Source organism: Panthera pardus, unplaced genomic scaffold (genome assembly GCF_024362965.1).
Source record: "Panthera pardus isolate Hobbes unplaced genomic scaffold, ASM2436296v1 HiC_scaffold_15, whole genome shotgun sequence".
NCBI classification, from domain to species: domain Eukaryota; kingdom Metazoa; phylum Chordata; class Mammalia; order Carnivora; family Felidae; genus Panthera; species Panthera pardus.
The window spans coordinates 10,730,818-10,744,024 of NW_026526710.1; the positions used below are offsets into that span (position 1 = coordinate 10,730,818).

Consider the following 13,207-nt stretch of genomic DNA (forward strand, 5'->3'; position numbering starts at 1 on the left):
CTTTACTCTGTGGATTCCTTTGGAGCTGGAATCATGGCTTATTTTTGTCTTATAAAATCTGTTTTTAAATTACAAAAGTAGTACATCCTCACAGGAGAAAAATTTCAAACAATAAATGAAAAAGAGAAAGTCCCCTTTCGATCTGCTCCTGTTTCCAAACCCACTCCTCTCCCCAGGTGGGACCACTATTAACATTGTGTTGTATATATTTCCAGAACTTTCCATTCACAAGAATAATGATGCCAATAAAAGTGCTAATGTTTGTTGAATGTTTACTGAGTCAGGTGCTATGCTAAGCACTTTCTGTGCATGTTCTCAATTAATTCACAAAACAAGCCTATAAGGTCGGTGTTATTTAATTTCCTATTTCACAAAAGAGGAAACCAAGGTGGCAGTTACAAAGTGGTAAAGCCAGAATTTAAACCCAGGCTAACTTCAGGGCTCATGCTCTTAACCTCTATTGTTCTGCCACTTGCTTTGGGATTTGGAATGTCATAGACACTTCTCCATATTTACCCACAGAATTCTATTTCCTCCTTTTTTATTTTTATTTTTTTTTAATTTTTTTTAATGTTTATTTATTTTTGAGACAGAGAGAGACAGAGCATGAGCAGGGAAGGGGCAGAGAGAGAGGGAGACACAGAATGTGAAGCAGGCTCCAGGCTCTGAGCTGTCAGCACACAGCCCAACGCGGGGCTCCAACTCACAGACCGTGAGATCATGACCTGAGCCAAAGTCGGACGCTTAACCGACTGAGCCACCCAGGCGCCCCATATTTCCTCCTTTTTTAAAGTTGCTCATTATTCTATAAAATGAATTTTTAAAATTCATTTTGTCATTCTATTGCCACACCTTTTCAAATTTTGCAGTTTTTTATTTCCTTATTTCATCAAATCTAACATTCCATTGATTGTAAGGAGCACCCAGTTTCAGAGATTAAAATGTGAAATAAAATGTGCATCCTTAAAAAACATGTGCATCTTAGAATTAATGTAATATGGCATTAGAGACCCTGCGGCAGATGGACATGCTTCCATACAATTTGCATGTGTATATTTCTACAGAAGTTCCCTGGAAGTAAAATTGTGCACTAAGATGAAGGTACATTTTTTATTTTGATGGATACTATCGAATTTCCCAGGAGACCATTTATTTGTTAGTCATCTGCCTACTATTTACTTAGCACAATGCCTGGCACTTTATAGGTATCAAATAAATGTTTGTTCAGTAGACAAAATGCATGACCTGGCCCAGCAAATGCAAAACATTTTGAGATAATCACATGCGAAACAAAATACAAAAACAAAAAAACCTCACCACCACCAAAAAAAACCATGACAGTGACCGATAGATTAGAATATTTTAGGACCACAAGTGCATACACTTTTGCTAAAGCACTGGCCACGACGTGACAATCGTTAATAAGTTAATTAATTTTATGCAGAATGGTGTGTCCAAAGTGATTATAAAATGTCTTACAAAATTATCTATCAAAAGGCTGTGCAATCTTTTAAAAAATACACTAGTAACTAGCATTTTATAACGCCCAAACCTACTAGTCTTGAGAAATTTCCTGAGATCTTATGGTCTGTCATTTTCTCAAACACCTGCAAGACAACTTGCAGCAAAATCACCTGGAGTTCATATTAAAATGCAGACTCTACTCCAGAGCCTACTTCGGAATCATAATTTCCAGGGAATAGGACCGCGGAATCTGCATTTTATTCAGGCAGTGCTTCTAAGGCACACAAAAAGCGTGTGAGCTAGAGCATTAACCGGCTTTAATAGTATGAGTCTCTTAATTAGATTAACACTTTAAATGATCCCTTTGGCTGTCGAGTGCAGGATCAACTGGAAGTGGGTAAAGATATCTAAAATAGCTAATGGTATCACTCATTCCAGAGCAGGGAAAGCGACCCAGACCGCCCTCGCGCTGGCACGCCCCCTGCCGGCCTTCCGCAGTCTCGTCCTGACTCCGGCCGCAGCAGCTCACTGCGACTGCGCGCCCCGAGGCCCTGGAGCCTCCTTTGGGTGTGGCGGCCGCGCAGATCCAGACCGGAAGCGGAAGTGAGGTCAAGTTAGCCTAAGGCGCTTCGCCCGCTGCTCCCGCCCCCACCCCCTATCGCGACCGACTCTTAGACGCGCCGGAAGCGGAAGTTGCCAGGAGGTGGGGGAGTTGTTGGGAAAGTGTCGAGCTTATTTTCGGGCTTCTTGAGTAACGCGGGCTTGTGAAACGGCCAGTCCGTCCCGCACGCCTCAAACCGGTTACCGGCCCGGAGCCCTCTCCCGAGCGGTGTGGTACTCGGGGCTCCGACTGTTTCCCCAGGGTCGTTGTGACCCGTTAGTTGCGGGAGTCTCCTGCCCCTTCCCTGGAGTGAGGCCCCGTCCGGCTTCCCGGTGTCCCCGCAGACCCCCGCCATGGGCAACACGAGCAGCGAGCGGGCCGCGCTGGAGCGGCAGGGCGGCCACAAGACGCCGCGGAGGGACAGCTCCGGGGGCGCCAAGGACGGGGACAGGCCCAAGATCCTGATGGACAGCCCCGAGGACGCCGACCTCTTCCACTCCGAGGAAATCAAGGTGAGGGGGTGGGGGAATCCGGCTCCCCTTGATTAATGTTGAGGGGAGGAACCCCCTATTAGATTCCCCGCCACATCCTCCCAGAAACTTCGTAAGCGGGTGGGAGGAGATACTTAATTCTATTCACTTAAAAGCCAGATGGCCCTGTAAGAGCCGTCTTCGCAGTCCAGGAACCTGTGTCTAATTACCGAAGAGAAAGTCACCCCGAGGGAGGAGGAACTAACTTCGTTTAACATCATTAAGGAGAAAGCAGCTCTGGGACAGCGTTTCAAATTCTTAATTAATTAAGATCGTTGAGCTAGCAGCAGGTGAGCCCCGGTCGCTGCTTTCCCCTTAGGTATAATTAGTTTCACAGCCTTGAGAGATCTTTCCTCACCTTTACGGAGACGGGCCCTTTTTGTCGGAGCTGGTTTTGCAGTTTATTGTCGATTTTGGAGAGAACCCAGAGCACACGTGCAAGCTGAAAACAGAGTTACCCAGCTGACTGCAGTTGCCAGAGGCGTTTAGTTCTCCCTGAACTTGTGGTTCCCCCAGCTTCTTTAGAGCAGACTCAGAAAAGGAATTGGACTTCTGGAGGTCAGTAGGTGAGTGAAGTGTCAGTCTGAAAAGGGGGCAGCCAGCTGCTACTCAACCTTCTCTCTCCTGTCGTGTAAAAATATGACATGATGTTTTAAACAGACCAAAGCAGACATTTTTAAAAACATTTTTTAATGTTTATTTTTGAGAGAGAGCGTGAGTGGGGGAGTAGCAGAGAGAGGGAGACAGAATCTGAAGCAGGCTCCAGGCTTTGAGCTGTCAGCACAGAGCCCGATGTGGGGCTCAAACCCACGAACCGTGAGATCATGACCTGAGCCGAAGTCGGACGCTCAACTGACTGAGCCACCCAGGCGCCCCAAAGCAGACATTTTTGCAGACCACATTTGGACATCCTAAATGTAGTCTGCTTTCATTCATCAAAACTTTAAAGATGAGCTTTGATTCCTGGTTCAGCCGTATTCCTGCAAACCGCCTGATGGGGTGTGGTGTTTCCAGCTGCAGGGCCCAGTCCAAGGACACTTAGTGGTTCTGGCAGCTGAAAAGTATGTGGTATAGCCTGAAAAAGGAAGAACGGATCCCTTAAGGACAGGGCAACAGAGCAGGCTTAGGAAAAATGGGGTCTCCCCAGGCCCAGCATGCTCTCTGTTAGTATCCAGTTTGGGCTAGTTGCCTGGCGACTCATTCCACCTTTACTCATATTTTTTTCTCAGATGTTGGGCTAGGTGATCACATTATTTTAAATCCTCACTTGGATCTTGACTTTGAGTCCCAACTCGAAAGAGCCTGCTCTTCCTGGGCGTTAAGTCCTGTGATTTGCACTTGCTTTCTGAAATTGTGCATTCCCAAGGAGCTGTGTGCAAAGTGAACTTTGAAATCCTGGTTCTCCAAAGACTTGACATCCCTTCTCCCAGAAATCATCGCGGCCCAAGGACGGCTGTTTAAGACACCACAAGAACCAAACTCCTTTCTTCAAGGAGTAACTTGTTGTTCTGCTGCTGCTGCAAAGCTCCTATAAGAAATATTTAGAATACAGAGGATCTGTGGAGAATGATTTTAAATAGTGTCCATTATCATTTCCTGAGACGTTACTGAGATGATGTAGCAGAGACACTGAATCGAATGCCCTAGTTCACCATTTTGGCCGTGGTTATCACTTCCTCATTGGCAAGTGATTTTCCAGTCTGCTATTCTTTAATCTTTAGATCTTGTTAAATCTTAAAGAATGCAGGCTCATTTAAGATAAGCTCCAGTCAGTATTCGAAATGAAGATATTAGAAACTTGCACAATGGCACCTTTTTTTTTTTTTTAAAGAAATTACGGCGCTTTTTTTTTTTTTTTTTTAATTATTTATTTTGAGAGAAAGCGCAAGTCGAGGAGGGACTGAGAGAGGAGAGAGCGAGAATCCTAAACAGGCTCCGAGCTGTCAGCACAGAGCCCAACACAGGGCTTGCACCCACAAACCATGAGATCGTAGAGCCTGAGCCAAAGTTGGACGCCCAACCAACTGAGCCACCCAGGTGCCCCTGCTCAATGACACCTTTAAAGGTCTCTCCCAGCCTGGAACTCCTGCTCTTTTACTGTCTTTGGCTTCTGACTAGGAAATGTGTAAAAGGATCTAAAACCACATATATTTCAACCAGAGTTGGCTGTGTTTATTTCTCCCTTATTTTGGAATACCTCAGTTATACATTACTTCCCGTGCTAGAAGTTACTGTTTGCCATAAGGAGGGTCAGTCTTTGTCTTACCTTTTTCTCCCCGGTGCCTGGATAGCACTTTGTGAATATTTTTTCCCTTAGAATCTGGATTCGTGAGCTTCAAGTTGACAGCTCTGGAATTGTCTCTAATAAATTTTCACCTACTTCGAATCTTGTTAATTCAGGGAAGAAAATGACATTTGTCAAGCTAGTCTTGAATTCATTGTACCCGCTTCCAAGTGAGTTCTATAGTTTCTTCTAAAATTTTGATGTAGATCTCTTTAAAAACAATATTAACAGCTTATAATTATTAAGTACATGTCAGACATTAATGCAGAGCATTTTACACGGACTGTCTCAGTCTTTCACAACAACCTTAAATAGTTGTTTTTGTTATTTTCACCTTGCAGTGGGGAAACCAAGGCAGAGCTGTTAGTTAATGAGTTTGAAAATGAACCTAAGTAGTCATCACTGCCTCTTTTTTAGAAGACTAGATAGGGTAACTGTGTGTTGCAGGGAGCCCACTGATGGCTTCCTGTCCCTGAGTAAACTGTTCCCTTTCTAGGCTCCAGAGAAGGAAGAATTCCTGGCTTGGCAGCATGATCTGGAAGTGAATGATAAAGCCCCTGCCCAGGCTCGGCCAACAGTATTTCGATGGACGGGAGGCGGAAAGGAAGTTTACTTATCCGGGTCCTTCAACAACTGGAGTAAACTTCCCCTCACAAGAAGGTAATTGCCTGGGCAATATTCACATATTTGTCTTAATCCAGGGATAGATACTCTGGTTTCTAACTGGTTTCTGCAGAGGAATAGAAAAGGATGTTTTTATAAAATGGATGCTGAATGGAAAATAAACTTGCTTAATGATTCACAAGGTTCAAATCTCATACCCAGTTAGACTCTAGGTTTAGAGCACACTTAGGAGAAAACACTTCTCAGTTATGAGTATCTCACAGACATAGGTTCGACTTCAGATAGGTTTGCTTAGGCAAGACTTCTTCCTCAGAATGAGAAATCTATTTCTAGTGCAGTGGAGAAAGAGCACTGGGCTGGGAATCTTCAAGCCCAGGATTTGGGTCCATGTTGACTAAGCTAACCTGTTGGTAACACCTGAGCCTCAGTGTTCCTGACTATAAGAAGGGAACATTAGACAGAAAATCTCTGAAGTTCCTTCTAAACTTTGACACTCTTTGTATTGCCTTTGTTTGGAAGGTACCTGTTACTTAGGCATCATTAGGCATCAAGGCAAGACCATGGTAAAACCCTTGATCAGGAATCCTAGCACGGACTTCTGTCTCAAATAGTCAGTGAAAAACCATCTTCACTAGTGAGTACTCTTGGTGAAACAAAAGGAGAAATTGTGCCCTGCTGGGTGTGGCCTGATCATGGTCACAGGCCGCCTGCTTTTCCACTGGTAATGTGGGTATAGGAGGGGGACACTCAGCACGGTTAGAGTCATTTCAAGCAAAAAGCTTTCCTGGAACCTTGTTTTAGACGTTAAGCAAGCTTCTTTAGAGACCTGTTTGTGGTTCTTGTGAAACTGATCCCGTCTCCTGCCCAAGGCAGACTGACGGTAAAACTCGGCAGCGTGCAGTTTATCTTGAGTTGCTGTCCTCTTTGGCCTCCCAGATGCCAAGTGGTATTTTGCGGGCAAGTTGAAAAGGACGAGTGGCTGTTTGTTGACCTTTTGATGGTAGGAATGTGGATTCCTGGCATTTGACCAAAGTGAGTCCTTAAGGAAACCTTGCAATGCTGCTTTCTTACGGCTTTTCTAGATTGAGGTCATTATGCTGAATTGCCTACAGTGGTTAAAAATGTTTATTCTTTTGCAGCTAAACTCTTCACATAAAGGTTTGGTTTCGTCCCATGGCCAGTTTTGTAAGTAAGCTTAAGTGGGCAGCTCACCCAGCTGAAATCCTCTGCTTCCTTTTTCGTTGCAGCCACAATAACTTTGTAGCCATCCTGGACCTGCCTGAAGGAGAGCATCAGTACAAGTTCTTTGTGGATGGTCAGTGGACACATGACCCTTCTGAGGTACTCTTCCTCCTGCCCTTGGTCCTCTGACTGCCTTTACAATCCTAACAGCTCACTTTCCTCTACCAATTGTTGCCAGGTCTCCTTGTCCTGCTGGTAAAAGTCGCTGTGTGTGGCTTAGCTAGATGGCAGTGTTAATTGTCAGACTTATGGGCAAACTTGATGGAGATGAGCAGGTTGGCCAGCCAGGAGATGAGACCTTCCAGCCAGGAATTCTAAATCCTCTAAAGAATAACTCCAGAGACCTTCCACGTTATGATTTCTGCCTGTCTGTCTCTTCCCAGCCAATAGTAACCAGCCAGCTTGGCACAGTTAACAACATCATTCAAGTGAAGAAAACTGACTTTGAAGTATTTGATGCTTTAATGGTGGATTCCCAAAAGTGCTCCGATGTGTCTGGTATGAACACAGTTACTTTATACCACGTGTGTGCAGGTGGGGCTGTGCAGTCTAGAAATAGTCCTGTTTCTCTTGCCTCTCACTCTTGAGCTGCCCTGTCATGTGGATGTTTGTAGCTCCCTAAAGAGCCACAAAAGTGATTCCTAACGCTGTCAGGTCAGGTTGTTGAAATCTAGCCCCCAGGGAGCTGTAAGGCATTTTTTTGGTCATCTCCAGTATTCAGTAGGCCTGCTTAGCCACAGAGAGCAGATGGTGGAAGCAGAACCAGAGCTTGATCTCGTGCCAGGGGCAGGGCCAAGAGGCCCTGGGAAGTTGCACTGGGTCAGTGATGAGCCAGCTCGGGGGGAGCCTGCCAGCTCCCTGCCTACTGACGACCCTGTCAGGAGAGTCTCAGCCTGACAGGTGATAAATGGACACTTCAGTGATCCGGGCCGTCACTTATATGGCATATTAGCACCTTGCCAGAATCCCTTTGTGGGGAGAAAGAGGCTAACCACAGGAAACCGGCTAGCTGCACAACCTGCTCGTATCATCCTTAGAGAACTTTGCAAGAGTCAGCCAGGCCTCAAGCTTTCAATTAATTGCTTTTCATCCAAACCCACAGGAAGAAACGTAATACATACAATTCAGGGGCAGTGATGTTTTGTAATCTAAGGCATCAGTGCCAACTCCACTGCCCCTTTTGCAGGAGTGTAAACAATTCCTTGGACCCCTGTGGGAGGCAGTGAAAAGATTGTCCAGGATGGGACCTGACAGTCTAAGAAGACGGGTTCAGTGCAGTTTGCAGGATGATTCTTCATTGTCAGCTGGCTGGGCCTGGAGCTTCTGCCCCCATGATCTCTTACTCTTATCAGCTCAGAAACCACAGTGGTAAATTGACCATGGCGGGCTTGCTGTGGCTGAAAAGCCAGCTTGTTGAGCAGGAGTTGGAAATCCCAAAATAGTGTTCTTCTCTCTGGATAGCTAACAAATCTTTTAGAGAAGCCATTTATTTCTTTGTCAGATAGGTGGGAATAGGAGGATGGAGAAAATGCTCAAGTATCCCCCACTTACTGATAAATGTAACTTTAGGCCACATACCAAAGCTTTTAGTCAAGTTTCTGCAGCATAGACCACCTGGGGAAAGATAACTGGCCCCTAACTGTTGGTAAACCAACATCAGGCTCTCCATAGACCTCATATTTAGATACTCATTTTCTTAAAATATGTATTTACTCCTATTGGCTCAGTTTTCTACGCTTGTTTTTCTCCATTTCCTGTTGTCATATGGTTGGGGCATACGAAGTGAGCCTGTACCCTAGAAAGTGACGTTGAGGGAATTGGCAGAGTGGGGGCACATCAGGTTTAATCTTCCGCCCAAGGATTGGTCGGCCAGGATCCATCCTACATGTCCTTTGACAACAGCTCAGTCCTTTCTAGCTGGTCACACATCACTAAGTGAGCTACCTCTGACCTTATGAAATGCTGCACTTCCAGAAGCTTCTTTAAAAAAAAAAAATAAAATAAATTTTTTTTTTTTTAATGTTTATTTATTTTTGAGACAGCATGAATGGGGGAGGGTCAGAGAGAGAGAGGGAGACACAGAATCTGAAGCAGGCTCCAGGCTCTGAGCTGTCAGCACAGAGCCCGATGCGGGGCTCGAACTCACGGACCGTGAGATCATGACCTGAACCGAAGTCGGACGCTTAACCGACTGAGCCATCCAGGCGCCCCTCCAGAAGCTTCTTAATATCTGTATAATCAAGACAAGCAAGGGTTTGAAAGGAACCTGAGAGTGGTGGAGTCAAAGAGCCTGTAGAGATTAGATTTATCAATTTTTTATTTTTGGTTTTAGTTTTGAAATGTGCCAATGCCTCATATAACTTGTTTTCACCACTGTGTCTATAAACAGGCTGCTACATCTTCCATTTTATTCTGGCTGGTGGTGCTCAGACCTTGGGCTTAGCTGCTTAAGCCTCGCTTGAAGCCCTGAGCGTCTTTGCAGTATTTGCCAGCCCGGCCCAAGGCGAGCAGCATTGTTCTGCAGGGCATGTCAGGTTAGGTTACTGAGAGCAGCTTCCTTGTTAGTCTGACCCAGAATCACCAGCTTTGCCACCACCGCTATCTGCTGCCAGGGCATCTGAGTTCATGCTGAATTTTATGCCAGTCACCCAAATTCCAGAAGAGTTTTCTCATTGCCTCTACTCTTCACCTTTGGGGCCTATATATATTCTTCAAGGGAATAGAAATCTGTGTTGAGGGGACGAGGAAAACTGAACGGTGCCATAAATTCAGTGAGACTGCTCCTAGACCTCATAATTTTCAAAGTAAATGTCCTGTCACCGTCTCCCGACAGAGCTGTCCAGCTCCCCACCAGGACCCTACCATCAGGAACCCTATGTCTCAAAACCAGAAGAACGGTTTAAGGCACCACCCATTCTCCCTCCACATCTGCTCCAGGTCATCCTGAACAAGGACACGGGGATTTCTGTGAGTACACAGGCGTCTGGCCAGACCATCCTCCACCGTCCTGTTGTGCTGCTCCCCTTTCCAACTGCCTCTCGGAAGCGGTTGGGAAAAAGGTTTCAGTGTTGCCCGTTGGTATTAACTGCCAGGGTCCCCCTCTGATGTGGGAATGGGCTACCGGCGAGATGGTCCAGAGTGTGGGTGCTGCTCTCCCGTTGCACAAAGCCTTTCTGAACTTGTTTTCCTAGTGCTTCACTCTTGCCTCAACCTAAGCCCCATTCCTTGTGAAACATGACGAGAAATCTATAACCATTCCTTGTCGGTAAGCTACTTAGTGGATCTCCTCCTCTGGCCCCCAGACTTCAGTATCTACTCTTAATCACCAAATTGTTTTCAGAAATGTCAGTGCTCTCGGATTAAAACTTGGGGGATCTGGCTGACACACATTTTCTCTGGGAAATTGATATTATTCGTAAAAAGAAGTATGTGTCCTCCAGGATCCCGAAGAGCACCCCATTATTACCTTGTTAATTTTCCATTCCGTTTCACTAAACATGCGCAGCACAGCCCTAATTCTTGGGAATCTGAATGTTCTTGTGCTTTGTCCAAGCCACCCCCTGAAAGTCCCATGTTTATGAGGTGATAAAGCAGCCATGCTGCTCGTGGACTCCACATACAAGCGGGTACATGTGTGCTACGATCCAGAGCCAAAAGCATCCGTGTGCAGGCGTCTCCCGCAGCGGTCGTGGTTTGCCCTGGGGACATGGTTTCCCAGGCACCGGGTGGCCTCCCCTCCGTCCCCCCACAGTTATCCATTTCATTCTTCATGCTTTCTGAATCCTACAGACATGAGCTTGCAGCCCACTGCTCAGGAATGTTTAGTATAGATTTATCTTCCCGCCTTCTCTGAAAGTGTATTCATTGGACGGCTCTCTCTTCTTCTCTTTCGATAAGAAGATAGCCGTGGCCCACACTTTAGAGGCCAAGGTAAAGCCTGACTGGAGACACACACCAGTGCATCCAACAGGCATGCAGGGAGCTCCCCTTAGTTAGACCATAAGGCACGACCCCCTCACCTCACCTGTCAGATCAGTCTTTCACTACCCAACTTAAGCAGAAAGGGGCATGAGAGCCTGCCTCCTTTCCATTGATACCTGGTGCTGTGAAATAAAGGGAGAATCTTCTTGATTTCCAAATCCTAAACGCTCATGTCTGCTTTTGTTTCTCCAACAGTGTGATCCAGCTTTGCTCCCCGAGCCCAACCACGTCATGTTGAACCACCTTTATGCACTCTCTATCAAGGTAATGACACTTCTGTTGCTGGTAGAGCTGTGTTTCTCAAAGTGTGCTGTGAGGCCCCCTAGCAGCAGAATTACTTGGAGTACTTATCTAAAGGGCAGCTCCTGGGACCTGGTGCAGATCCACAGGCTCGGGTTCTGAAGGCAGAACAAGAGTGTTTTTATTAAGCCCTCTTGATGATTCACACACACACACACACACACACACACACACACACACACACTAAAGTTTGAGCTCTTGACTTGGTACCACCTTTGATCATTTCCACCCTCTTCCTCAGGATGGAGTGATGGTGCTCAGCGCGACCCACCGGTACAAGAAAAAGTATGTCACCACCTTGCTATACAAGCCCATATGAAGAGCTGGGAGCCAGCGGTGGGCTCCAGGGAACAGTGTGCACCACCAGGCTCCACGCGTGCATGCTTTCCACTAGAGGGAACGGACTGTAAATTTCTCATTTCACACTCTATAAGACATTTCATCCCCACCGTAGTCCTGCTTGAAGGTTTGTTCCAGGCACGGCAGCTCCCAAAGCACCTCGATCTAGAACAGTCCTCTTGGCACCCTGCGGCTGTGAGCCTTGGGGCTCACCGAGGCCGAGGACAGTGAGGGAAAGCAGAGGGTCTGCTGCCCCCACACCGCAGTGCATGAGGACAGGTGCAGTTCTGAACTGGTCGTGGAGATTCTTCTTCAGCCAGAAATGAACGCTAGCCACTCTGCTGGGAAAATCTAAGAAGCAGGGTCTGAGGCCACGCAAAATTTCTAATCATATGTGCATTTTTAAGACCATCAGTTTGTCCCTGTTGAGGCCTGGCTGTGGAGGCAACGGCAGGTACCTGTCCTCCGAAATCAAAGCAATAGATGGTCTCCTGTTCTCTGCTCCAGGGAGATATAATTTCTGTAGAAATTAGAACCTGTCTGATTTCCAGATGAAGTTGTACAATTGTTTCTTCTGCTTTTGTGCACTAAGTATTTTTGTTTTAAACCAGAGGTGGCTGAGTCTCTGGCCTTAGGGCAATTTTTAAATCACCCCAACTAGAATATAGATCATGCGAACTGTATTCAGCAATAATCTGTTCTTAGAACAGACTTTGAAAACTGCTGCCGGATTTCTCCATTAAGCTGGATGATCCTATGGACTGACCACTGTTAGCTGGAAGGTTGTCCAGCTTTTTACTCTAATCGCAATGAGGGGACAGTATTACCATGAAAACTTGGGAGGAGCACCCTACCCTATGCCAACTTGCTCAGGACCTCTGTCTTTACTTAGCAACGAAGGCTGTAGCAGTTGCTGTCGTTTATTCTGGGAGGAACTTAGAACTTGACAGCAGCCTTCTAAATTCATGTCGAGAAGACATTCTTTGGACCAAAGCAAACCTCTTCACACTCGGCGTGGTTTCCGGGGAGATGCTGCAGACGTGCCCATTAGTGCAGGTTCCTGTCCTCAAGTCAGCAGAAGCCATGGTTCTGCCCTGTGTTCTTGCTGGGAGACGGAGGAACAAGCTCCCTGGTTGCCAGTATTTATTTGGTAAACCTGAGTCTGGGATACCCTTTTTTGTTGTTACTGCTTTCCAAACACTGAATTATTGTCACCTTGACGTACAGGTTTCAATAAAGCTTTGTAAAGATAATGGGACACATGCTTGGAGGAAGCTTTGATTTTACTCAGTCATTTGGAGAAAAGACTGGAACGCATCCGAGGTTTACTCGGTGAGGTGCTTTTCAATCTTTGTCACGTCTTGTGCTCATTGAAAATGGTACGATCCTCGTGGTACTCTGGGGTGAGTGACAGGGCGGCTCTGGCTGCCCCCAGGACTGAGGACCATTCCCTTGACCTACGGGTTTTGCACGCAGAATTTGGAAGGCTGTTAAGAAGCCTGTAAAACTGAGTTCCTTTGAGCCACTCAGTTTTGAGGGGAGACTGAGGAGAGGCAACAGTGAAGGTTCCCAGTTTGGGCAGGTTGATGGCATCTCCAGGTCAAAGGTCTTGCCACCTCTTGCTTATCAGTGAGCACCACCACAGGAGCCTGGGATCTGGACACCCTTGGAAGACGCCAGGACATTCTGGAATCAGCGTTCTCATCGGCTAAAAGGAGCTCTGTTTGCTCTGCCAAACAAGATGGAAGATTACAGATGACATTGTAATAAGCCTTTCCTTCCCAAGTGCCAGGAAGTATTTAAATAAATGTATGAGAAAAGGGAACTTCTAGGTCATTTGGT

General features: G+C 46.3%; 2 protein-coding genes across 2 annotated transcripts in view; one reads left to right on the forward strand and one right to left on the reverse strand.

The window, feature by feature from the left end:
* Nucleotides 1–2,139: 2,139 nt before the first annotated feature.
* PRKAB1 (protein kinase AMP-activated non-catalytic subunit beta 1) lies at nt 2,140–13,190 on the forward strand. Its single transcript, XM_019467308.2, has 7 exons — nt 2,140–2,577; nt 5,376–5,539; nt 6,751–6,844; nt 7,129–7,243; nt 9,579–9,712; nt 10,922–10,990; nt 11,268–13,190. Exons 1-7 carry the CDS (start codon nt 2,419–2,421, stop codon nt 11,343–11,345), a joined length of 813 nt encoding a protein of 270 aa, XP_019322853.1. The 5' UTR covers nt 2,140–2,418; the 3' UTR covers nt 11,346–13,190.
* CIT (citron rho-interacting serine/threonine kinase) overlaps nt 8,734–13,207 on the reverse strand; it is a 171,834-nt gene continuing 167,360 nt past the window's right edge. Inside the window, exon 49 of the mRNA XM_019467299.2 lies at nt 8,734–13,094. Coding sequence (XP_019322844.2) covers nt 13,074–13,094 — 21 coding nt within the window. The 3' untranslated portion in view covers nt 8,734–13,073. The remainder of the gene's footprint in view (nt 13,095–13,207) is intronic.

What these genes read in the sequence shown, in the direction of transcription:
- PRKAB1 (XM_019467308.2), top strand. Translation starts at nt 2,419, where the DNA reads ATGGGCAACACGAGCAGCGAGCGGGCCGCGCTGGAGCGGCAGGGCGGC. An exon ending in GGACACATGACCCTTCTGAG is followed by an intron (nt 6,845 to 7,128) that starts GTACTCTTCCTC and finishes GTCTCTTCCCAG; the next exon opens with CCAATAGTAACCAGCCAGCT. An exon ending in AAAGTGCTCCGATGTGTCTG is followed by an intron (nt 7,244 to 9,578) that starts GTATGAACACAG and finishes GTCTCCCGACAG; the next exon opens with AGCTGTCCAGCTCCCCACCA.